General features: G+C 33.0%; 2 protein-coding genes across 2 annotated transcripts in view; one reads left to right on the top strand and one right to left on the bottom strand.

Moving 5' to 3' along the window:
* LOC149421006 (progestin and adipoQ receptor family member 3) overlaps positions 1-16264 on the bottom strand; it is a 54358-nt gene extending 38094 nt beyond the window's left edge. Inside the window, exon 1 of the mRNA XM_089635325.1 lies at positions 15821-16264. Coding sequence (XP_089491451.1) covers positions 15821-15910 — 90 coding nt within the window. The 5' untranslated portion in view covers positions 15911-16264. The remainder of the gene's footprint in view (positions 1-15820) is intronic.
* A 3271-nt stretch (positions 16265-19535) lies between these two features.
* Positions 19536-27535, top strand: eff (ubiquitin-conjugating enzyme E2 eff). The gene is made up of 5 exons (XM_089635695.1): positions 19536-19858; positions 20498-20561; positions 24659-24690; positions 26063-26246; positions 26953-27535. The coding sequence occupies exons 1-5, from the start codon at positions 19835-19837 to the stop codon at positions 27090-27092; spliced, it is 444 nt and encodes a 147-aa protein (XP_089491821.1). The 5' UTR covers positions 19536-19834; the 3' UTR covers positions 27093-27535.
* The last annotated feature ends 18 nt before the right edge of the window (positions 27536-27553 follow it).

Genomic DNA, 27553 nt, shown 5'->3' with positions numbered 1-27553 from the left:
CACTAGATTCTACTGCTTCAAATAATCGTTTGTTCCCTAAAATTGTATCATTAAATTCAGTGCAAATTACATTTAAATTGAAGAAAACACATAATTCGCTTTTTACGGTATTCACACCTAGTCGATTTCTTTCGTCAGTCCATACATTACCCTTTACACTAAAAACTCTTTCTACGAAGGCATTGGATACGGGAACACTGTACACATTTTGTACCATTTTCAACAGATTTGAGCAAGTCTTGCTACCACCCGCCAGAATCTCTCACGGCTTTTGCTCTGTAAATTTTCTCCTGAGGTATATACGAGTATTTCGAGTATTTAAAAAAAACGGACATTCTATTGTCCGCTTTTCCAAAATTTTCTAGACCGGACAGCCGTTCAAAAAATCGTACTGTTAGGTCCAAAACCGGACATCTGGCAACACTGGGTACACACCGTGCGGCGCCGGGTTCGGCAGTTTTCGTTGTTTGCCGGTCTTTAACGGTTAGGATCTTTGGAAGTGGAACCAATCATACCGCTTCGTATCTCATCTTAATATTGTAATATAATATCAATGGTAACCGGATAAATCATCACAATGATAATTCATCACAATTTTAAAAAGTTATATAAAGTCATGGAAAGTGATGAAACAAAAACTTTATTAACTGGATTATGTAGGTTAGGTTAGATTAGGTTAGGTTAAAAAAAAATTCATCGTTTCTAATGACTTTATATCACTTTTTAAAAGTGTGTTGAATTGTCACTGTGTTGAGTTATCATGGAACCAATATCAATGCATCATGGTCCAAGTGAATACTTCTCACATCAATATCAAGCGGTGTTCAGAAATTAGCGGTACTTCCAGAAAGGAGGATTCTTCATCATGTTCTAAGAAAAATTAATATCTGAACTTGTTATTTTATATCACTTATGGAGATAATTGCTTGGAAAATTTTGTATTTTTGAAATGCACATATCCAAATGAGGAATTTATTAAATGTTAAATCAAAATAAAAATTAAACAAAACATTGTAGTTCCATTTTATAGACTATGTTTACCTACTGCAAAACGTGTGAATAATTATTATCACTATTTGCAAATTAATTATTTATTATTCATTACAATTATTCATTAGAATTATGTATTACGAAGTGTAGTAGTATGATACGTATTATAATCATATCCGTATTAACTTCTTGGCTGGTACGAATTCCAACACCTGTCGAGTAGCAAAATATTTCAACATATCGAGAAGAACTTACCTTCTTCTGATATGGTACAATAACACCGCGTATATTGCGAAAGTGACGTAAATGTGAGGGTTATTTTCGTAAACAACTCCGGAAATATATTAAACCAAGAGACAAACAAGTTTCATAAGCAAATTAACGCCAAATCAATAGCAAAAATGTTTGTACATTCGGAGCTCGACCGTTACGAACTCCTGAGTCTATTCAACATAAGAGTACCTACTCGACACACTTGAAATAAGGACCTCTTTCAATGTCACCGTTCATAAACAAATTATGAAGCAAACTCACCTGCATAGTTCAGCCAACGAATATACAAAAATGATACGGCTTACATTAAAATCCACAAAGAATGCATTTCTATTGTTTATTATCTATTCAGTGACGTGGGTACCTCTACAGACTGGCTATACTTACGAATAAATTCAATATGTCTTAATAACTCACCTATGGTTCCACAAGGATCTTCAGTAATACCTGTACTATCTTAACTCTATATTTGGATTAAAAATATCTAAGAAATATAATATCATTCTGATTTTAAATTTCTACAGTACGGTTGCGTTGATGTCATTGATGTTGCTCCTGTTGAATAAATTATAAATGTGGAAAAAGTGTGCGTTTTTTTAAATAGACTCTCCCAAATGTATGAGATACCTATCTACAGGAGAGGAATATTGGAAGCTTGATAAAGGAAGCAGACCCAATCAGAAGAAAAGACCACCAGTACATTACGGATAGACAATTGTCGTAAAATTAAATTTATCATATAGTGTTAAGTTTATTAAATTAAAGAAAATTGGTAGAACCTGCAAAGAAGCTGCCTTGGGGCAGCTTTGCGTGACTACTTTTTTGTTATTGTTAAAATTCTAGTAATATCAATTTTTGTAATAAAACTAAAAAATAAATAATTAATATTACCACAATTCGTATTATTTTCTGACAGATAAATGAAAAGTTTACATGGTAAACAGAATGTTGCCTCATTGACAATACAGCATTATTCCTTGTTACTATACACCGTGTTTCAGGGTGGCAATTATTCATGCAAGACATTCTCAGAAAAAAATCATAACGACGTTATTCAAACAGACCGATATATTTTAATATTTTGTAATTGTTGAAGACAATATTAGCGATTCTCAAACGAAAATTTGAAACAGAAATATCTGGGACTTGAACCCAGGACTTTCGCCTCGCCATAAACAGGTCAGTAGTTCAGTATCGCCAGATTTACACATTACCGGTGGCACATTGAATCTCGTCAAGTTTCACGTTATTTCCCTGAAATAAGGTGTAGGTATATTTTAATTTAATGATCATATCGAAATCCTGTTTTAATTCGACCGTTTTGCAATATGTCTGAAAATTTGTTTGTACGTTCCAGTTCCGTTTCGAGATGGTTGTCATTTTAATTATTCAGTAAAGAGCACTTTTCAATATTTGGTACATATCTGCCAGAAGAAAGCTTGAAAAAGAATTGTTTGAATATCTTTGGACAAATTGAATAATTTCTTACTAAATAAATAATTTAAAAATTGCACAAAATATATGGTTAATTATTAAATATTTAAGTAGGTACCTACCTACCTACTTACAAATCTTATTTGGTTTTGTTTTTGATTTTATTAAAGAAGAGAAAATTAGAAACATACTTTTTTAGACGCGAGATCTCGGTACCTGTTGGTCACAGAACTATTAGTCTATTACTTACAATGAAGAGAAATCTCCAATGATGTCACTAATAATATCTACTATAATTTCAGAACCTCGTTAGAATTCAAATTTTCATAATATCTACTTAGCTTCAATTTAAACGATCTATTATTCAATATGATTTAAGATTTTCACGGCCAAAAGTATTTTTGTGATTTGTTTTTGGGGTGTTTAAAAAATAGTCACAACACATCTGCCCTGATGATGGACACTGCAATGCTGTCCGAAACGTTGGCTAAAGAAGGAGTTAGCGCAACACGGCATAACACCCCAAAAAAAGATCTATTATTCGATTATCTATATAAATAAAAATGTTGGATGGGTTGTTTCATAAAATTTTAACAACTAAACATTCATTTTCGGGTTCCGTGAAAGTCCTATAAGTTAAGTTAAGTTCTGTTATTATATTACTATAGGCCAGTTACTTTACAGAACTGAAATCCTAACAGAACCTGAAAAGAACTTTCACAGAACTTAAAAATTAACGTTGAAGATTTGTTCAAATTTTCTGAAACAATCTGTCCTTAATGTTCGTTTGTTAAGAAACGAATGTTCCTCACCGATTGCTTTGAATTTTTTACTCAACGTTGAATTCGAATACGCGTGTGTTTTTATATACCTATATCATATAAATATCACCTGTGACAGGTAATTTCATGCTTTAAAAAAAAACAACGCTATCTGTTGGACAAACATGCTTTTTTCGAAAAAAAATGCTGTGTTTTGGACGTAAAAGCAACACGCGCTATTGTTTCTCTATCTGCACAGACATCCTAAGCCACAGCAACACTTTTTGAGGTATAGCTAGTTCATAAATATTTATACCACTGCAGAACATTGGTACAAAACTATTATAAATGTACCGAATAGTAAGTCATATTTTCATCAAATTCTCTCAAAAGTATGAATAGCTACCAACCACCTCGCAATTTCTCTTTTTCCTTCAATATTAGCATAATATTACTTAACCAAGATACTAAAGCCGTGGTCTGAAAGGTCTATGTTAAACAATTTAAGCATGCATAAAATATCATCCTAGAGCGATCGTTGCCTATAATGCCAATGCCACAATGTCCCTACCGCGACTCACATTCACGTTGAGAGATTAGTGCGATTAATTTCGCCTCCACCAGCTGAGTGCCATGTCCCGTTCTCCGTCAGAAGAAGAGAAAGCCGGTTACCAGCTGATGTCTGCGGCTGACGGCTGCTAGCACTGAAGACATAAGCCGATAGAAGTGTGTGACCAAAGTATGGTTGAATTTATTTCATTTCTGGTGAAATTGGTCGAATATTGAAAATATGCTCAATTTCGTCAGAAAGGTTTTATGTAAATTTACTAGTTTCCTCGCAGGGATAGGCAGGAAGTATGGACCGTCGCAGAACTCTGTCTTGGCACACAATTCTGGCTTCAATAACATCCATACATCGTCTAATAAATTCCTACTCTATTCTGACACTCGACACGACCCCGTCAAGTATTTGATTCACTTGATCATGTCTTCCTTGTGTGTCCCGGACTTCCTTCAACATTCCTTCCCATCACTCCCTTCCTTCTCATTTTCGCGTCATATTAATGTACTCTCATCAACACCTTTCTTCGTTCATCCGTCCTATATTATGTACACACCATTACGCTAACACAAGCCTCATGTTCATTCCGAATATCCGCATTTGTTTCATGGTCATACATGGCTTTAACATACCATATGCCTCGGGGATCTGATTTCTACAGCTTATCATGGCTAGCATCTTATTCATTATTACTTATTGGCCTTATATTATTTTCGGATCGGTGTAGACCACACGCCTTTAGATTTTGTGTTCAGTGGCAACTGGCAACCTCCGCAATAGTTGGGCCTCCGTGGCCCATGCGCCATCTCGAGAGAAGCGTGCGTGCGATTGCTTTTTGTTACGCCAAGTCAAGAGAAAGGTGGAATTATACCAGGCTGATATGGGTGGGTAACCACTAACCACTGGTCACCGGTGATGGCCAGTGCAGGTACAAATATTATGATATTTTAAATTAAGACGTCTAAAAAAACACGTAAACAAAAGGAGTTTAAATGGAATAATCCATATTGAAGCGAATTCCAGGGTTATCTCGAGACCACAACGTGTAAATAAAAAACAAATATTTGAGTTATGTTTACGAACAAGTAAAACAAAGACCTCTATGTTATATATAATGTTTTAATACGTTTGTAATAAAATTCAACAGGTTTGTTGCAACCCACTAAGCAAGATTTTCCGGAGGAGTCTGGAAATATCTATTTGAAAAATATTTAATAATTACTATCAACAGGTTGGAAACGCACATTAATTAAAAATTAAATGCAAAAAAATAATAATTATAAAAAGGATTCGACTTTGAGACATTACAATTCATTGCCGACTCACATCACATTGCCAGAACGCCATAATTTTAAATTGATAGCGTATTATATAAACTTTACATATAAAAATGTCAATGTTTGCTTGTCCAAAATCATAAATATACAAAAGTTCTTCATCGATTGCTTTGAAATTTTGATACAACGTTGCATTCGAATACGCGTGTGTTTTTATATACCTATACAGACAAATATATGTCACCTGTGACAAGTGTGTGTGTTTTTTTTAATAGCGCCATCTGTTGGACGTAAAAGCAACACGCGCTATTGTTTCGAGAGAGACTGAGCCGCGGCAACGCGTGGCGGGGTACAGCTTGTTCATAATAAATTGCAGACTACTGTGATGATATTTCAATCATACACCAAGCGCTATTTTGTATCCTTCTCATTTTAAATCACGTGTATTATGATAGGACTGCCGAAATGTACGCGTTAAGGTTGAAAAATACGACATAATTGTTGTTGTAATTTTTTGTATGACATTTTTCAAGACTTTTCTGAAAATAATTAATTAAAAAATATATATACACGGTGTCCGGAAACTCGTAGTTCAAGCGGGAAACTGGAGAATCTACACCACATGGGGAACCCAAATAAACATAAAGTTTTTTGATTTGAGCATTTTCACAACAAAAAAAAACAACAAAAAAAAATACTTTTCGGCTATTTTAGGGTTAAAGTTTTTTCTGGTGTTTAGGGTTGAACAACAGATGTTTTAACCCTGCAGAGCAGAAATATTTTATGATTACACCGGATTAAATGAAGGGTGATTTCAAAATAATGCTTCAAATCCGAGTTTCTTCATTTGTTTTACTTTCAAATAGTTTTAATTAGTTGGGTACTTTGATCTTCAGTAATAATTTATAAGAGTAATTTATTAGAATAATAATTTATAAGAAAAAAAAATCAACTTCTAACTCGATTTACTCGATAACGAAAGCTCAAATCAAAAAAATATATACCACAAAATCGACTCCAAATGTGATGTAGATTCACCAGTTTCCCGCTTGTACTACGAGTTTCCGGACACCCTCTATACAATATATATATATTTTTTTTTTAAATTAAAATGTTGTTGTAGCTGAAATATATATTTCAGCCACAACAACATCATTTGTCGTATTTTTCAATAAGCCACGGACCGCCACTGGTACCTACGTAAAATTTAAACTTACGTTGCGGCGTGATGCAAGATCAAATCTACATTCCCTCAAAAAATCAATTTACACAAACATTATTGAAAATACTAATTTCGGTTGGGTGTCTGTAACTCCGGTTCAATGAAATCTACATATAACTCGAACTTGCTTTGATTTGAAATGTTATTTTCAAAATTGGAACTATTTGTTTGAACAATATAAAGTACCTACCTACAATTTACTAAATGAAAATTATTTTTATGGCCTTAGCCACATTCTGTCGGACGGTCTAAGTATTTCCGCATTGCAATAAAATTCAAATAAATGGAATATTTCTGAACGTATCTGATAATTAAAAACTGTTTTTGAAAGGTGATGAAATACGCTCTCATATTTTATCATTACAAATAAACATCAGGGTTTTCCAATAAGAGGTGTTATTTTTATATTCAAAGAAAAATGCCATTTTTTTAATATAAATAATCGAATGTTTATTTCATTATAAAGAGAAAGGTATGCCGTTAATAGTGAAAAATAACATCAGTCAAATGACCACCACGACCACGCCTACAGGACCATATCCTTTTCATGAAATTTCCCATAACCAAATCGCAAAGTGGCTGCCTTATGTCCTCGATAGCCTCACGAATTCAATCTTTGAGGTCTTGAATCGACGCTGGGCTGTTGGCGTAGACCTTCTCTTTCGTGTGGCTCCAAAGGAAGAAGTCGCAATGTGTTAAATCACAAGATCTCGGTGGCCAATTGTGATCACCTCTTCGAGAGATAACACGGTCCGGAAACTTTTCCCGTAAAAGATCAATGGTTCCGTTGCTTGTGTAGCACGTAGCGCCGTCTTGTTGAAAGTAAACGTTGTCAAGATCAATACCATCCAATTCCGGCCATAAAAAATCATTAATCATCTCTCAATAGCTCTTTGAATATCAAAATAACACCTCTTATTGGAAAACCCTGAAATAAAAAAAAATTTATTCTAAATTTTAAATTCAAACATTAAAAAAATGGTTCACTTTACATTTTTAAAACTAAAATTACTAATTACGAAAAAATACGTAAAAACACCCTTATTTTATTGGACAAATTTATTACAAAAGTTATTGTCACCTCACTTTTTGTCTTTTAATGAATATAATTAATAAAAACATGTGGTCAACGAATGCCCGATCCATTCATTCCCGGCGGGATTGATGAGGTTGACATTGCGACGCCTGAGGCCCTAGAATGGTACGCAGACCTAGATGTCCCCCTCTGACCCCCCCCCAATACGAAAGAAGAAGAAGATTAATAAAATATATAAAAGAACTTGTAATTTTTTTCAAATTGCGGTTTGTACTTTGGTTTCATAAAGGTGCACATTTTAATTGTTCTGTGGTTAATTTCTAGATTTGCGTGGTATTATTTTCATTCTGACACCGTTTAGATTATATTTCTAACTAGAACTGTAAGGAAGACATAACTATTTCTGTGAGACCACATGAATTGTTCACAAAAGCGAACAAATTAGCCAGAAGGGATAATTGTGTTTTTTCAAAATTGGAATTATCTACAAAATCTGTTGATTTTTCAAAATAGGAATTATCTACAAAATCCGTTAATTTTTCACGGGTCTGTGCGAGTTTATTATAATATATATCTACTATATAATGTTTTGATCATTAATGAGTATGAGTATATATAATATGTATGGTATTGCGTATCTACTACAAAGCGTCTTTTTCCAATGTCAACCATTCTGCAAAGAATTCTTTTATTGACGCCTACTATATAATTTTACATTTGAATAATTGCCTGTTATTATATAATCAGGGATTATCGCATTTGCTAACAGAACGCTAGTTGTGTGTTTTGTGAAGTAAACATTTTAACTTACACTCGCGTTATAAATTTTATATTGAATACCCATACAGCAGTGGTAGCTAAAAGTACAATGTCTTCCTTGAGAGTGTCAAGGAAGATACTGCGTTTCGGCTGGCCAAAACACATGTGTCTTCTCTGTACCCATCGATTAGAGAGAATGCTAAATATTTCTTAGATAAATGGGACCTGCCGAAATAGCATAAATAAAAATTAAATAGCTTTTGTGGGTCAATCTAACCAATCAACCAATCTAAATGATAATAATAATAGTTAAAGTATTCTATTCCAAATTCCTGTAATATTCAAAAATCTGTTTCTGAAAAAATAAGAAAATACACAGATTTAGAAAATGAAATTAAAAGAATTTGGCATTCTCAGACTACAAAAATATTACCATTTGTTATTTCGGCTACTGGAATTATACCTAGCTCTCTCATTCAAAATTTAGACGTGTTAGATCTGTCAAAGAATTTATACATAAAAATGCAAAAATCATTCATTTCAAATACATGTATTTATATTGAGGGATCAGTAGGATTTATAGGTCCAATTAGAAGTTCTACCGAGCCGAATCCTTTGATATGAAAATATCTGGAGTCGGTGAATTATTTTCCCATTTGATCTCTGGTGATTTGACGTGTTGTTTTTGTATTATTTTGTATTTATTATGCTTTTATAATGCACTTGCATAATGTGGATTGACTAGATGATCGTTTGTGGAAAAGTGTGAGGAAGGGTTTAGTTTTTCCTATGGGGAAGATTTAGACATAAAGACATAAAGTTGGAAAATTTAAAAGTATTCTAACTTATAACGATAATAAAAAGTAATCATTCTTGACCTTCTCCTTGTTATATCTTTATAAACTTATATAAAACTAGTGGATCCCCCGCAATGCTTTGCTGTTGCTAATTTCTCGAGCGTCCCTAACTTCTTCTATCATTTTAATCTCTTTAAACACACCTGGCACTAATAACGACAAACTTGAAAATTTACAGCTATATTGGTCCACTACTTTTGCGAGCACAAACATACACATGCTGAATTTGTATATACATATTAAGATTAGAAACCAGTTAGAATTTAACTTAACCATTTTTCAATGCATTTTATAATATAAGACGTTGTCCTGTCACAAACCGCCTTCTCTGTGGGGAAGTTAAAATTTGTGATTGTATGGATTTTTGGATGAGAAATCTGATTTTTTTTTAAATCTTGACAACAGCCCATCGGGTCCGAAACTATCCTACAATTCAAGCTGGAACCAACTATACACATTAAAAAAAATCATTGAAATCAGTTGGGCGGTTTCGGAGATTAGCGTGTACGAACACAGTGACACGTGATTTTTTATATGTTAAAATTATCAATAAGTCAATTTTTGTGGACTAAAATGATTTTTTTTTAATATTTATTGGGTAATATGTAGTGTTGTGAGGCAAAGAATAAGCAAATATTAATTGTGATATAAATAATAAATCATACGCAATATGGACCATTTTTGGTAGTAAATTGACATATCGTACAAACCAAAGATATTAGAAGAACGAGATATGCTATGTTGGCCGCCGGACCGTAGCCGGAGTACTACCTAATTAGGGTACTTTAAACGTTATCGGGACGTGTACGTACGGAAATCTGTTCTATGTATTAGTGCGGATACCTTAGCGTAAGCGAAGGTTTGCAGTAGTATTGGTGAACAAAACCGGCGACACTCGGCAAAACAATTCCACACAGCATGAACTGCTCATAGCACATCTCGTTCTTCTAATATCTTTGGTACAAACCATTCAGGTAGGAACTTAATAAAAAAAATTGATAATTTACGAAACAAATAATATTGTTTGTGTTATTAGGAAAATCTTTGAAATGAAAATTATTCTTGTTAATTTCCTAGTCCGTCCTAAGACGTTGTCAGAAATATGCGTAAATTCTAAAATACAGGTTTTCCAATAAGAGGTGTTACTTTGAATAGCCCGCTATTTCGGTAGATGTTACTTTTGAAGCTGTCACTTTTTGACATTTGATAAGTAGAAACTACGCCATTAATAAAAATGGAACGATACACGCTTCAAAAACGCATTGAAATTATTAAAATTCACTTGAGTGAATCAAATGCAAATCATCTTGAGTGATGAGGCCCATTTCCACCTCGGTGGCTTCGTCAACAAGCAAAATGTTTTTCAAAGGGTTTTCCACGCTGTATTTTTACGAACTAAAAATGATCACTTATACTCAATTTATCAAATGTATCAGTTACATAGCAGTGGAAATTCCTTTCTACTATTTAATACAAACAGTTTTCTCTTTCAAATCAGACTTGAAAATAGTATGAGTTAGTAAATAAAAAATTAAAATACATAATTCTGGGATATTCGTTATCTATATTACAAAAAAATGTACATAATCATAAAGGTTATATTTAATAATTTTTTTGTTTAGCACGATTAGCATAAATATTTTTTTTCATTTTAATAAAGTATAATGCTTACTTACTTGAGTAGTTGAAATAATTGTATCTTGTGTCGCGATAAATGATACTATTATCTACTTATCATGACCATCAAATTAATGTGCAATTTAAAGCTGACAGGTACTAGAAATTATTCAAGTTCTCAATGGGTGTAATAACTTTGTGAAAGTTTACAGTTTTGTTTTGATCCGGGGGTACTTCTACTTTGGATCTTTGAGCTGTCTGAGATCGCAGAAATTTCATCTGAAATGCAATTTGCACATTCTCTTTGACGGTGAAATGTGTATGTTAGATAACCGTTAATTCGTTTGCCTTAAATATTTTTAAATGACCAATCGATAATAATTACACTACAACGCCCGGGTTCATCGAGTGAGGTGTGCTCAGGATTTTTTTAAAGACATTTCCAGAGGTTTTTGGGTTTAAAAACTGTGTCCTTGATAGTAGTTATGCACATTTTGTAGCATTGTTGGAAATATCTTAACATTTTGCCAGATTTTAAAATTTTGTTAGGATATTTGTAACTCGTATCCCTCATATGTTTGTCTTTCTGAAAAAAAAAAAACAAATAAAAAATATATATGCTTACTTTGAAGAAAGAGAAAGCCATCAATTTGGCTTCTCAAAATCGATTAATTACCAGTACAATATTACCATAATAACCAACTACCCAATGCTCACAGCTAAACTCGCAATGCTAAAAAAAAGTTCTCGTTTAAAAAACAAATCATATGTTATGATTTAACATAATAAGTGAATTTTTAGCTTCAAGTTGAAAATCATTTTTATTGTGTATTTTATCCACATGTGAAAGTTGGAAAATTTCTGAAAATTGCACCAAATGCCATTGAATTATCATTGTTTTCTTAACAGTTAAATATCATCAAGAGTGAATCTATCAAGTTTAACCAGAATATTACAATGGTCAGCAGATTTACGGAATGAATTTATTAAATTGATATTAATGTATTGTAGAAACGTACATTAATATTGATCTTTTGATAAGCAGACTGTTGTTTAAGTAGTCTGTTACTGGACCTACGTACGCAACGTAGGCAACGCATTGAGATAGCTGGACAACTTACATTCCATACATTTTCTATGTTAAGCTTTAGAAACACACTTGTCACACGCAACCCAATCCTACACTCCTCATGCAACGCCGATCACTGCCGAACTGCGCTACATTGATCGTCGTGGGACGTGTGAAAGAAAGATGGCGGTGGTGAAAGGCGTTCGAATGAGTTGATCTGACGTTTAAGGTTATGTTTGCTTTGACGTTTGGCGTTTATTGTCATTGTTTCTTTTTGTCGTTAAAATGGGATGTGAATAATAACTTATAAAATTTGTAAGACGTTAGGAATTAATTTATAACGTAAAATTCATTGTAAAACGCGATATTGCGATTCAAATTTGCGTTCGACAAGTGTGAAAGCCCGCCTAGTATTGCATACGTAGCGAACCTGGGCCAGTGTGCCCAGGTGCCTCTTTAATTTTACACATAAATTTTTTAATACAAATATCTACCATTGTTTTCAATGTCAGTCCGTATTGAAACATGACTTCGACATTAGTGCACTGATTAAAATCAGACAAAAGAAAAAAGTAATAGACTGAACGGAGACTAATGATAAAACTATTAGACGGTAAGATGATTAATGTTCGAAATGATGGACTCGGGTAAAATGCATTTAGTTTCACTTTCTTGATGAACCCAGATACCATTAGGTACAATGGATTGACTGTCATTGCGAAAGGCAAAATAATACCTAGAATGGCTGACAATCGTGGAATTTAATTATATCTACAAAACAATTATTGGAGTCTTTTTAATAACGACACGCATAGAGAGCTATTTTGATCGCGAGATCCGCAACATTTAACTTTGCGTGTAAATATTCGGTTCCATGATAACTCAACACAGTGACAATTCAACACACTATTAAAAAAATATATAAAGTCATTAGAAACGATGAAAAAAAATTTTTTTTGACCTAACCTAACCTACTTAACCCAGTTGATAAAGTTTTTGTTTCATCACTTTCTATGACTTTATATAACTTTTTAAAGATGTGATGAATTATCATTGTGATGATTTATCCGGTCACCAAATATTCTATCTGTCGCGGCACACGATTGGCCGAGGGGCTGAATCGGAAGTCAAATATAGGATGTTAGCGAATTAAATTAATTTGCACGATGAAGCGTGGATTAAGCACAAGACATTTTATTACACACTTAATCGACGAGGACCATAATTATGTTTTTTAAGTATTTTCATTACATTAAAAACTAGATATTCTGATAGAAAATAACACCTGGAAAAGATTTGAAGACATTCGCATTAAAATAAAATTTAAAAGAGATATGATTATTTTTGCGATAAATTAGTACAAAATTAGATAAATATGATTGAACGCCAGTCACAAAAATCAACAGTCATCACTTAATCAAAACAGATGGTCTCACAGATTAACTTTAATTAATCCAAATATTTTTGCAGGTAAAACAGAAAAAAAATATTAACACGCTCGTAATTCTAATTGTTTTACATTATTAAACACATTCTATAGTAATGGTGCTTATGCGCTTTCATTATTAAATTTGTAATTATCTTTACCACAACATGGTACAATAAAATTCAAGAAAAAAAATGCAAATGAATACAAGAAAATAACTACATAATAACATTATCTAGTATTAAACTTATAAACGTGGTAGGTGCTTGAGTCATGTGTACGTTGAAAGATGAACAGTGTATGTGAAAGAATATATTTTTATTAGAACTGGTAAATTTCTAAAAGTTTCCCATTTTGGAAAATATAATGTTGTATTATTGTAAATATATTTGTACCCCTAAAAATCCCACTTAAGATGATTTTGGTACTTTTCGATTTCATTTATATTTCAATCCAATGAGCACGAAGATCTTTGCGTAGGTCAGAAATCCGATGAGAAAGAAAAATAATTAGTAAAGTCAAGAAAAATAATTAAGTTGGTTGATGTTTACAAAACCATCAAAGACCGAGAAGAAGAATCAATGCTCGCAACCAACACATTATTTATTCAAATTTTGCAACATAAGTGTTGAGTGTACTTGCTTGGTTCGTTTCGTAATTTTGTCATTCCATCATAAAACTTTCGAAATACTGAATGAACAAAAAGTTCAGAACAAATACACAATTGAAACTCATGCGCTGTTATTACGTTGTGTGAACGGGAAAATGTTTTAAATTTGTAACAGAACCCGAATCATCGCTTTTGACATTCCTTTGAAATTTGAGGAACATGAATTTGCTGGAAATTGACTCGATAATATGTATCGGTATACCTAACGTAAGATTTCGATACCGATGTAGGTACATGCCCTAGTGGAAGCCACATTGTTAAAATACCAACTTTATCACAAAACTACTTCTCTAATTAACAGTTTCTTTAACTTAAATCATTTAACAGGAAGAAAAATAAAACTCTCCTTTTGAAAGGAATCAATAATTAGAAAATTATTGGGTATGATACCAGAAAATGAGTTAAAATGACTCAATCTTTTAAATTAGTCAAAGAAATAATGAGCAGCATTCTTAATTTCAGACATGATTTATATCTCTTTTTAAAATGGAAACAGACTGATGACCAATAATGTACACAAATATCCTGCTATAAATACTTGTGCTTCGGTGTCAGCTAAAACTGTTTGTCAGGAGTCAGGACGTCTTGAATTTTTAACGACTTGTTCTTATTTTTCAGCTGTTGAGAGTCTGTTCTGGACTTTGGCATCCAGGAGAAATAAATATAATGACATGATTAAACCAGTGTTAGTGGATTGGCGATTGTCCTAATAGTTCCTTCCACCTTCGGTCTGTCAGGGTCAATCGTCAATCACACTGCTCAAAATTTGCCAATATCGAAGATGGCCACACTAAACTTGATCAAAAAGAATTCTGTTGTTTTTTTACTTTCCACAAAAGAGCCAGCGAATACTTACTTCGAAAGCTACTTAATGAACTCATGAGCTGGTGTGCGGAGTGGATACAAGTGGAAGACTGGTGATTTTGTACATCAAATTTGGAGTCGACATCGTAGTACAACTTTTTTGTTTGAGTTTTTGTTTTCGAGTAAATCGAGTTCAAATGTATGAGTTCTTTGGGTCAAATTTGACAGAAAAAAGTAAAAGTTTGATCGAAAAAAGTCTTTTTGGGTTCTCTGTGTGATGTAGATTCACCAGTTTCCCAATTGTACTACGAGTTTCTGGTCACCGTTTACAATAGGCAAAGTAATGCGTGTAGGTAATAAGAATAATGATTTTGTTACTAGTTACATGCAATCACTTTACCTGGAAAAGTTCATAAAATCGCCTATTATCGTTGCTTTAGATAAAGCTGTTTCACCGCATCTCGGTAAAGATAAAGGATAACAAAGCATATAGTAATGAAAATGTCCCGATTGGGAGAGGGATTTCCCAAAACAAGGACCTTAAATGTGAACAGTAAAACAAGCCCCCCGCACCGTAAATGCTTGAAATATTCTAGGCCAAATTTTCACAGCAAACATAAAATATTTATTATAATAAATAAATGTCATTTTTGCTTACTGGTGTATTTTGTAAATGGACTATTTTTCTAGTTAATTTATACGTGTTTTTTCCATACCGTAAAGACAAAAAAATAACAAGCATAATTACAGACACGTGGAAAATTTAAAAACGTTAAAGGGAAAAGGGGTTACAAGTAAAAATATCTAAGTACGAGAACAAACCTTAAAAAAACAATTAGGTAATCCTTTATTGTCATACAAGAAGAAACCATTGAATCTAATTAATATGTTATTTATTTAAAAATCAAAACATATTCGTTTAACCTAATCGGGATCTTCAAAATAAAAACATCCTTACGGGTGAGAAGATAGTAGGAAAATATGTAGGTAGATATCTAACTATATTAAAATGTAGGTAGTATTTGAAAAAACATGGAGATAAATGTATTACGTATAAACTTACGTTTTCTCCGAATAGTCCATCAAATGGAGAGAAGTTCATTTCCTCTGAGCATTCTTGTACTTCATTGGTAACCGTTTTGGTAATAGACATTTTAAAGCCTTCTACTTTGTAATATACCTACGTATATTAAGCGGCGTATATAAAACAAAAAATAACTGAAATGTTTCGCTCAACAATTAATAACACATTAGATATATTAACTGGTTGAGTGAAGTCGAACACTTTGAATATCGGTAATTAATATTTCACTTTTGAAACAGTTAACTTAAAAAGAAATAGGCACACTCGGGTCTTTGCAATGGTTGAGGAACCCAATTCGTTTATTAGTTTTGTTTAGTAACAATCAAATGATGGCTGCTTTGATTTATTTACAAATTGAGTTTAGCACGAGTACGGAATGTGGGTGAACGTCAAAACGTTACCACGCGACGAACGACTCCAATGGATTCCTACTCCGAACTGAAACTTGTTTATCAACTTATTAAGAAACACAGCCTTTGTGCAATGATAGTCGGCTCTAGCTAGCAAGAAAGGCAACCGTACATTATATAAATTAAGCCCACGTATCACAAAAATAATCACTAACTTGTTAGTAATTTACAGACAATGAGTACGACAAGACATTTTTGCAATATCCTACATCAATCAATGCCTGCGATTTTCAACGGTAGGTATGTTTTCCGCGAAGACCTGAAATGTCAATTCAATGCAAGCAAAAGAGAAAATTGTAAATAAGTAAGCAAACGCATCACAAAACACAATTCATATTTCGAATATTAGTTTGTTTTTTTTCATTATTATAATATGTTTAAATAAGAAAGCAGTTGACGGCCTCCGTGGTCGATGGGTAAAGCTCTCGACCAGCAAGCCGAAGGACGCTGGTCGCGGGTTCAAATCCCGGCGGAGGCGTGCGTAAGTTCATTTTATTTCATATTTTATTAATTTAAAATAATATATTGTATTCTTGCGGCACGTTCCAGAGTGGATGATACTCTCATGTTCTTTAACATTTTTAGATTAGATTCATAAATAAAAATCAAAGTTTTTGAGAGTCATCAAATCTTTAGGTCAAGTTAGGTTAATAAGTTAAAGATCACATCATAAAATTGCTCAGTATCAGTAAAATATCAATAGTTAAATAGTAATAATCAGTATTAGTAAAATTGAAACGTCGCTTGAAATGGCTTTAGCCTTGTTTGGTTGCCATATCTATGCCATATGAATAGCCAGGTACTCCCCCACCTTCCTCTTTCTCATCTCATTCCCCTCCCCAAAACCTCTAGCCTCACAAGATACCCTAATTAGGTTACAATAGTATGTAGGTAACACAACATACCCATGTATATATTGCATATCGCACATAATAAGTTTTTTTGCTACAAGGTAATGTTTATAGATTATTGTTTATGTTAAAATACATAATAAAAAACCGCGAAATAAAAATATATTAAGAGAGAATAAACAACCTTGATATGATCGCGAATTTTATTACTACCACAGTTCAAGGTGTGTATCGATGGTAAATTTATTTTTCCTGTTAATTCTGAATAGGTAATACAAAACTTATGAGCTATTCTAAATGTGGTCAATATAAGTTTACAAATTGATGTTTTTTCTTCGAAGATTTTTTTTTCGTCAACACTAACTTGTAATGTATATTCAGTAAGTTCCTACCCACATACTGTTAAAAACGTGCATGCAAAAAAATTGTCCATAAGCACAAAAGGTGAAAAACTGTATCCATAAATCTCGTTATATAGGTAACCTTATTTATTTACATCATTAAGCAATAAATAAATTGTGATAAAAGCTAAATACCGAATTCGAACCGAAAGGTTTTTCATTTGAAGGAAGTTATAACCTTCCTTCCCCAATTCGGGGGATGTTGTAAAGCCGAATGTAGTGGGCAGGGAAAGAGTTGTGGAGAGAAGTAATTTGAGAAGTTGAGAAATTGATCTAATACCTATACACATTCCCAGAGACCAAACATAAACACAACTCTAGAAATATAATTTCCTCGCCTACAACAACTCACGATTTCGTATATTCTCCTAAAACCGCGAAATTGGGTGCGGTAAAATTAAGAACTACAGTTTATTTTCTACTAAAAATTTAATATGAAGAAGTTTATGAGTCGGTACGTTGATATCTGTAGTTCCGGATATTACCGCGGGCGGATATTACATACGTTCCAATACATATCATGACAACATGCACGACTACTAGAATGATAGCACATTATAGAATAAAATAAATTTTCTCTGGACTCTGTAACACAAAAGTTAATACATGTGCATTTTTTTACAAAAATTCGTTCAATATCAAAAATAACAAAATTGTTTTTATTATTTATTTCGTGTTTGATTTTTTTCACTAATTATAGTCAGGACGCAAACCTTATCAAAATCGCCTAATTTCCGAATATCTGGAAGTGTAGATACCTACTTGAGTAACTTACTACCCAGAAAAACATGATTGGGTAGGTACCTACCTGTGATATTTATATAATAATATTATTATTATAATCACGATCATCTGTTGTAAAGGGCGCTGACTTGCAGGTGTTATTTTGAAACTAATGTTTTGATATTGTGTGCCTCGATCATTGTATTCTTTGTCAATCAATTAGTTGTATTTTATATTAAATATTTTATGTCCCAAATAACATTATTAATTATCCACACAACATTGATTTGTCAAAAATTTAAAATATTTTCTATTTTTATTGAAGACTATTTTTTGGCGTTGTTGGCTCAAACTTAAACTTCGTTGTGGAATAACGAGATAATAATAACTTGAAACCCAGACAAAATAATGTACTAGGTAACGAATAAAACAACACTTCCAATCAATGAAACAAAAAAATAATTTTCAATGGAAATTCCTAAAAATAGTTTATAAGATAGGCGTTAATATCAAAATAATGAACTGTTTTTGTGAAATTCAGAGCTAGATCTTTTGTTTGATGTAACTTATTTTATTTATATAGATGTAAGTTAGTGTAAAATAACTTTAAATAATTTTTCAAAAATTCCAAGTAGTTGATAGTATATATTATTACAGACTACAGCTTAGATTGTTTAGAAACTCATTCCATTTTGAATGAAGCATTTTTACCTTAATTACAATGGCAATGTAATGATTGGTAGCGTTTTAAAAATGTATTCCCTGAAAATCGCAAGATTAATTGAATCATTCGACCTATAAATAAAATAAATACATTTTTTTAGGTGTAAAACCAAAGAGAAAAATTGGCTTAAAATCTGAAATAAAGCAAAACAATATTAAAACTATTAAGTTGATATTGTAGACATTTTTTCCTGTCAAAATATATCGAAGATTGTGCACTCGGTAAAGTTTTTCGTGTCAAAACCGCGTGTTTCCTTTAGTGCCAAAAATACAAGGAATACAGTTTCAAGAGCGAACCAAAAATAGCGCTGTTACGCGATTGACGTCATTTCCGCATGATATTGCATATCTTTCTTCGGATGGCAACAACTAGCGTACATTCTTAAAAGTACTTACCTAGTTGAATAATCATAAAAATATCATCTATTGTTTATTTAAATGCTTCTAAAATTACAAAATTTGTTAAATAAAGCAATTAATTTTCGGTCTTAGAAAGATTAATTTGCAGCATGGAATACTGACTTGTGCAATTTTCGAACACGTCATTGCCATTTATGTAGCATTTATGAACAATTTTTAGGACCAGTCGATTTCCCTGTTTGAGCTACGCAGTGGCTGCAGGAAATACGTTTCTTTAAAACACGATAAAGTTTGTGTATTTGAAAGAGCTGTGCTTGTTTTCGTAAATAATATAATTATTTAATATTTTTGGGTGAATTGCGATTTTCATAATCTGATCGATTCGTACATCAAGAAAAGACATTCGACTTGAGTAGTAGTTCTGCGTTTAGAAGGGAGCCATCTTGCAATCTCTAATCAAAGGTCTTCGGCTCGCGGTCCTATTGTCTGGTGTAAAGCCAGTTTATTACAGTATATTATTATCAAATGGCGTTAAAACGAATTAATAAGGTACAGTAAATTTCTGCTTTCAATATTGCGCAAATTTTATCCTCTTTCAGTTCTCGACGGCTGCAGATTACATCTATTTTACGCCCTGCTGATTGTTTTACCGATGTGAATAACATTGAAATTCCTTCTCGATAATTCCGAGCACTCGTATGGCTCATAATATGTCGTGGCTTGACAAGTTGTCATTTTAAAATTAAAGTTTCAATCATAGTTTTACTCAAATGTTGGGAATGCATATCTTATTCACACTGGAAATAACTGTCGCGAGGCACTCGCCGTATTCTAAAATGTCGGAATTGAAGTATAACGACAATTTATGATTAATTCGTTGCCTTCGATTCTTACGAAGTTTTCGTAATTGGTTTATCGAATTAAGCCAACTCGCGATGAACGATCAATATGCGGATCGCATATTGTTATGTTTCTAATGTGAAATGTGGCAAATTATTTTCATTTTGTTCCCTCTGATGTAATTGGCAATTCTTGGAGTGCTTCTGGAAGCTCGAGTGACATCTGCGCGATGGAACGATTTCCAGTGCTCAAAATACGAAATTCTTTGTGTTAAAATTGAATGCATCGTCTGTAACTGCAAACTTATATGAACTATCAAGCTGACTGAATTATTGTTTTAATTTTTAGGAACTACAGGACCTTGGCAGGGATCCTCCTGCACAATGTTCCGCAGGACCACATGGAGAAGATTGTAAGTTCCATTTCACATGACTCCATATTTATCTGTAGAAATCCAAAAAAAAGTTTTTGTGACAATATACCTATAACCTACAGCTGAGTGAGGGCAACACAAAGGCAGAAACATGTATTATTCATGTAATAGTTAAATACACTCTTATTTTGTTATCAATTTAGCGTATATTTGTGTGTTTGGGACATAATGCTGGTTGCATTATTTTTTCTTGTAATACAGATGCATGTTCCTACAACGGGTAATAAAGAAAGATAAACATAAAAATAGATCACAACATTTACTATTTTGGGATCCATAACTTAATAATAAAACCTGTAACACTTTCTAACTGTACACATGATGTGGTTTTTTGGTGTGATTCATTATAATGCTGCTTGTGAAATCCTAAAATAATCAGGTCAACTGTTTGCTAATCCAAATATACCTATAATGCTTTCCATGGAATGAAATAGTACTACCGAATTTTTTTTTTACCATGCAGTCAACAAGTTCAAAGTCATCACTCCTTGATTATGAACTATATCATGAGTCATAATTATTTTCTTTTTTCAAATATCGTTCCTTTCACGTCCTTGGTGCTTATTGTTTATCGTCTTGAATAGGCATTGTTGGACATGTATCGGATTCGATGACCGAAACATATATTTTTCGTACAGTTTTTGCAAGTAGGTACCACACCCTGTAAGAATTACCGTTTTGATAGTACTTAGAAAAAGCATCTTTAGTGCATGTTGGCTGTTTATGTCAACATTAGTGACCCACTAAGTTGGTATGACAGTTTAAAATTAAACTGAGAATTACTAGGAAACCCCTACGAATTCAGAAATCTGATTATTGCCTTAGCTGACTATAAAGCGGGTAGGTACCCACCCGATCAAAAGATAGGATTCATTGTTTATCTAATCTTTTTCTCTTATGTTTTAAATGGCCTTTCTTTTATTTTGCAGTTTTTAAATTAAACAAAGCCCTAAGTTAACTATTCAAATAAGTGAAATCTTAGAGTACTCTCCGGCAATGATGTTACAATACATCTAGACTTGTTATTGTCTTAAAAAATTAAGATAAAATGTGGCAAGTAAGAAACGCTTGTTTCCAGTAAATTCTCAATTCAAACCTTGTTCTTAAGTGACAAAGATAGACATACAAAAAAATTATATGTATGAATGAAATACTACCTCGAGACCGACTAGAGTAGATGGATTTTGAGGTGTCAAGTGATCGTCAGTGCCGTGCTGTGAAAGGGCAACGAGAGTTTATACTCATTATTATTACTGATGTGAATGTTGTTTTACGTCAAGTATATAAATAAACAGAGTGATTAGACTATTTTAAACAGCAAAGTTTACTTAGCGACAGCAGTGACTTTGTAATTTGGCAGTTAGGTCCAGACCTGTACTGTAGTCGGCCTTGCACTTTCTTTCCAATTGCGTTTGTTGGAAATTTGCAATTGTTTCCAATCTTTGGATGCGATTGTATTATTTATAATGATCAGTAATTTGCGTGTACTTACAAATGAAATGTTATTTCTTGGCTTTTATTTGTTTGCCGAGTAATTAAAATACTTTCTCATTACACACTGGGGTATTTTGGCACTTTTTTAAGGCAATTTACTTAGGTAGCACACATTCTTACGCGACTTGTGACAGTTTAGTACTAAAACTATGCGACGTGAGACAGTTTAGTACTAAAACTATGCGACATGAGACAGTTTAGTACTAAAATTTACCTAGGTAGCACACTATGCGATGTATGATACAGTTTTGTACTAAAATTTATTAGGTAGCACACAACCTTATGCAACATGTGACAGTTTAGTACTAAAACTATGCGATGTGTGACAGTTTAGTACTAAAGATTACTTAGGTAGCACACAACCTTACGTGACTTAAACTACGACATTGAAAGAACTACAGTTGACATACTTTTTGCTTGACACTTTGAAATTTCTACAGTGAGTATATATTGTAACCTCATTGCTATATCCTAAATAAAATTACCAAAACTGACATTGGCATCTCTTGCAATTGAACCCCAGAACTATTCTGCATGTGCTCTACATTTTGCGCAATTGCTAGACCTATGATGGGAGTGGAGTTAATAAGAACTGATAAAAAGATTATTTATACATTGTGTACATCATGAATTTTGTTCCCTCAATCTTGATATAATTTTTTTACTGTGATGTTGAATTTCTGACCTAACATTACCTAGAATATATTGAAAATTTTGTGGCTGTTTTTTTTAGTAATCACCTAGCAATCGGGTTATCACTTCCTTCCTTGCCTCGGAAGGATTTTTCTGGACAGTCACCATAAGCCATTAGAGCTACTTGATGCTTCTTGACCTGGCGTCCATAATTATAAAAATATTTTAATCTTTTCTCTGTAATGCAGACATGGAGATGTAATGGAGACATGTTGTAATTTTTTTGCCATTAAAAAGATAAGTAATAATTCTTTTATGTTTGTTTTAAACATGTACTCTAGATACCAAGAATAAAATCTTCAAAATAGCCAAAGTGAAGAATTCAAAATTTGCAGCATTATCGGCTCTTTGTCAAAAGTTCCCTTTTCATATAAAAATATAATTTTGTTTTGGTCATAATTTATTTTAAATGTTCAGGGGGCCTACATGGTATTTTTCAAAACGTCTGTTCGGCTGCTTGTTTAGCCATGTCAAAAACCCGTATTAACCCTCCCCCTATGGTGTAAAAAATTTCCTCATTCTCTGGTGCTATGCACTCAGTAAAAATTTATATATTGTAATTATTTCAATGTATTGCGGAGGAATTCCAAAAACATGAACTTCGTGGTTAGTATATTTACATAGATATTTTAGTAATTAAAGACGATGTCCACTCAGTTAACAGCACCGGCTGTTCTGTATATCATTACATATTTATGATTTTTTTTGTTTTGAAAATTGAAGTGTGATTATGTTGCACCTGATATAATTGAAATTTACAGTATTTGTCTATTCAGAAATTCGTAAAAGTGACAAATAAAATAAATGCCTTTTATGCATGTGTAGGTTATTTTTTTGAGAATTCTTGGACTGATGAATGATTTATATTCTATAAAGTAGGTGTCACATTACGCTATATGCATCATGGCTTGGCCTATTTTAGTGTATCGCTCGTCATACACTACCAATAGGAATGTATGGCGAACGATATGCTGAAACAGGCCAAGCCGCGGAAATATAGTGCGCTTATAGCGTTGACTGTCACAGACTTAAATGAGATAAAATGTGAAGCGACAGTTTCCTAAACAAAATTAATGCGTTTTCTAAATTTCGTGTTCTGTAAAAAAAATTCAAGTAAACTTTTTCGATGTTTGATATTCAAATGTCATTATTATTTTTAATTAGAAATACTGATGTTTTTTTTCGAATATAAACGCCTGAAAGATAATTTTTATCCAGTTTCCAAAATAGTGTAGTTTGGCAACATAGAACATAAGTAAAAGGTACATATTATAGGACATTAAATTTAAGATACCTCAGAATCGATGTAAAATTCCATGAGAAATTCCAACATATTTCTACGCAAACGTACTTCAAAACCTGCGGGAGGATTAAGGCTAGCTAAATAATGACAAATAACACACAAATGGACCATAGCTTTATGAATTTATTCTTTTTTATCAGAATTGTTTCATTTAGCGAGTGTTTGCTTTTGCCATTTTTTCAAAACAAATAACTGATGGGTTATTCATATTTCGTATTTTTGATGATTTATGTATAGTGTTGTTTACATTCAAAATAAAAATTACTTGAAAACTGTTAATGTAACATGTAATTTTTACCTTTGAGAAAGTCATATAGAGATAATTTTAAAGAATGCTCCGAGTCACTGAACTAGTGTTCGGGTAAACGATTATAAGTTATTGTTTGAATTTCTTTTACCCCATTTGTTATTTTTTGATCGATAGTCAGTGTAAGAATTAATAACCCACCCAACATTTCAATTTACATAAGTTTGTGTTACAGTTTTTTTTTTTTAAATTTAATTGAATTCTGTATGGTTTTATTTTTCTAACTCACTGTAATTGCACAATTTTTCTTTGTTTAATTACTACTTTTCTATTTTGCAGTATTCCACTGGCAAGCCACAATAATGGGACCGGTAAGTTCAGATTTTCCTATTTATTATATTTACCATGCACTAATCTGATAAAGCAATGAATAATGTGTGGCTACTATGCATTCACCAGTTTTAGACTGAAAAAAGTAGCAGTACCTACTTCAAATGTCATTGATTCACATTGCAAATAGTTGACTTTTCACTCCATTTATAAACTACAAATTGAACTGAAGACAATCTGAAATGATTGAAGTACTTCTTATAGAATGATATCATCCTGCGGAACTTATTGTTATCTTATAAATTATTATTTTGAAAATCAATGATTTGCCAAATTTGCGCTTATCAGAACAATCAATCCATTGATAATATTCTATTTAAATCTGGAAGTATTTTCTGATCCATTCAAATGTGAAGTTGGTTGCCATGTTGGCCCCTTGCAACAAAACAAGATTCCATCAGACCACTGTTCTGTGATAATATACTAAGTAGCTCTTCCTATCTTTTTAGAGGTCATCTCGGAACATTTTTTTGTCTGATGGAACCTTATTGCTCCAATGGCCCAATGTGCTGAAGTTATGTGAATAACTATGGTTTTGTTGCCGAGAGCTCCATAACCTCTTTCTGTTAGATGCATCGTTTATGAAAAAGAAGTTATGAAGGGTATACATTTAACCTTTTGAACGCGTTAATTTGCTCCGTTTTATCTATACCCGTACGTGGTTCATATTTTCAAATACCTATGCACGCAATTAAATGTCAAATTATAACATTCTGGCATGATTTATTGGACTATATAGACAGAACAGATTATTCTCCACAGTATGAAAACAAATCCTCGTGTGTCTTAGATATTTATAAAAACAAAAACATAAAATTTCATACAAAGACGTACCGTATCTTTTGAATGTGGTCCCGCCATTCACTCGGCCTGTGTGTACTTAGGCCACTGCGTTGATAGACACAAGTGGGACACCATGATCACTTATCTTTTTTAGTTATGAAAAGTTGTGAATGACATACTAGTACTAACGCCATCCGTTGACAAAAATGTAAACTAAAGGACTAAAAGTCGCGAAGAGGCGAACTTGATTATCGATTTTTTTTTATGAAATACAATTTTATTTTTGAGTAATTCTTGTAGATGTCAGCATCGTGATAGTTCTACGAATGTCCAGCAAGAATGTGAGCAAGAAATACATTTATGACGAAAGAGCGCTGGAATATCGGCCGTCAAAGTTTCTGTATCAACTGTTGATACAGCCGCGTGTGAGTATAGACTTTTGCCGTAACAACAGTTGATACGGCCGCGTGCAAAGTGTTAAACAACCTTCGCCCAGTGTAGTATAGTTTGTCTCGTATTTGTTAGGTTTGTTGGTCGGTTGTGATATGTTAATTGTTTGTTTGTTTGCAGGTGGACAGCCCTTACCAGGGAGGCGTTTTCTTCCTCACCATACACTTCCCAACAGACTACCCATTTAAGCCACCCAAAGTAGCTTTCACAACGAGGATTTATCATCCCAATATTAACAGCAATGGGTCCATCTGCCTTGACATTTTACGCTCTCAGTGGTCACCCGCACTCACAATTTCAAAAGGTAAATACATAATGAATTATTTTTCCTATTCATATAAGTGTACTTGCAACTATGAAAATTGTATATTTTACTTGATTTTGGAAAGATACTTGTACAAATAAGCGTAAGATGATAAATATCCCCATAAATAAGACGAATAATTTATGGTTGAAAACATATTTAAAATCAATAATGATTAATTAGTGATGGTGTTGATGCTCACTAGGTGATTATTTAAATATATGTTGTCATGAAGTTTACCGCATAATTTTTTTAGTCACTAGTCAATCAATAATCAATAGATCAAGTGAAATGTAACTGCCTAGTATAATTTTGTAGTCCTAAGGTTATGAATAACATTTTCTCTTTCTCTAAAATAAATATATAGCTCAAAAGTATTTCCAAAAATGCATTGTCATCGCGTTTATAGTTTGTTGGTAGATTAATTAGTTAAAATATGTATGCTACCAGCAGAGTTGCTTTGAAGGTCGAGTTAAAATCTAGTTTTATTAGAGTTATTGATTTTGCACAAAAGGCATAGATTTAATTAATATGTTTCTTAATTTGGAAAGCTCTATTTAAATATCATAATGTGTGTATAAGTTTTGTTGTCTGTTATCTAATCTGTTTCCCCCAATAATATGAATAAAGTGGGTTATTGATTGATTGATTGAGTGCTATGCTCTGTGTATTGGTAGTGTATTAAAGAGATGTTTGCTTGTTGCAGTATTGCTGTCCATCTGCTCACTGCTCTGTGATCCAAACCCCGATGATCCGCTGGTACCTGAAATCGCTAGGATATACAAAACGGACCGTGAAAAATATAACGAATTAGCTCGGGAGTGGACGAGGAAATACGCCATGTGATGAGCTGGCTCCGTAATAACCGCACCCCAGCCAGCCCCCCTCCCTCTCCCACACCACTTGTACTCTATATTTTGTTAACACTGTTGCCGGAACGTTTGAGCGGTTAAACAAATAAACGTATTGCGTCGGTCGCCCAAGTTTTTCTGAGTTGTGGATTTTACTGATTGATCTTGCGAGTGTTGGTGTAAGTGTCCCGCCCACTGGATACCTGGACACCTCGAAATGGACACGGCATTTGCGTGTGTACGACTAAAAAAGATACATTTCGTTCTATTTATCGGTACGGTATATGGACAAGCCGAGTTCGCCACCCGCCGTACGCTTCTGACAGTCTAAATTACTACTTGTTTACCATTTAGCTCTATTTTATGTATTAAGTATCAAATAGCTTTTTTCATTATGGCATTCTTATAATATTATTTAATATATTGTGGTTGTAAGGAGACTGGAGTATTGATTTC

The sequence above is a fragment of the Hesperophylax consimilis genome, chromosome 9 (assembly GCF_061612785.1).
Source record: "Hesperophylax consimilis isolate HC1 chromosome 9, BYU_Hcon_1.0, whole genome shotgun sequence".
Taxonomy (NCBI): domain Eukaryota; kingdom Metazoa; phylum Arthropoda; class Insecta; order Trichoptera; family Limnephilidae; genus Hesperophylax; species Hesperophylax consimilis.
Note: the sequence above shows the minus strand (reverse complement) of the source record. Positions and strands in the feature narration are given on the sequence as shown.

Excerpts from the sequence above, each read along its gene's own strand:
- eff (XM_089635695.1), top strand. The coding sequence starts at position 19,835 with ATGGCGTTAAAACGAATTAATAAG. Across the intron at positions 20,562-24,658 it reads AGGACCACATGGAGAAGATT|TATTCCACTGGCAAGCCACA; the intron begins GTAAGTTCCATT and ends TCTATTTTGCAG. Across the intron at positions 26,247-26,952 it reads CGCACTCACAATTTCAAAAG|TATTGCTGTCCATCTGCTCA; the intron begins GTAAATACATAA and ends TGCTTGTTGCAG.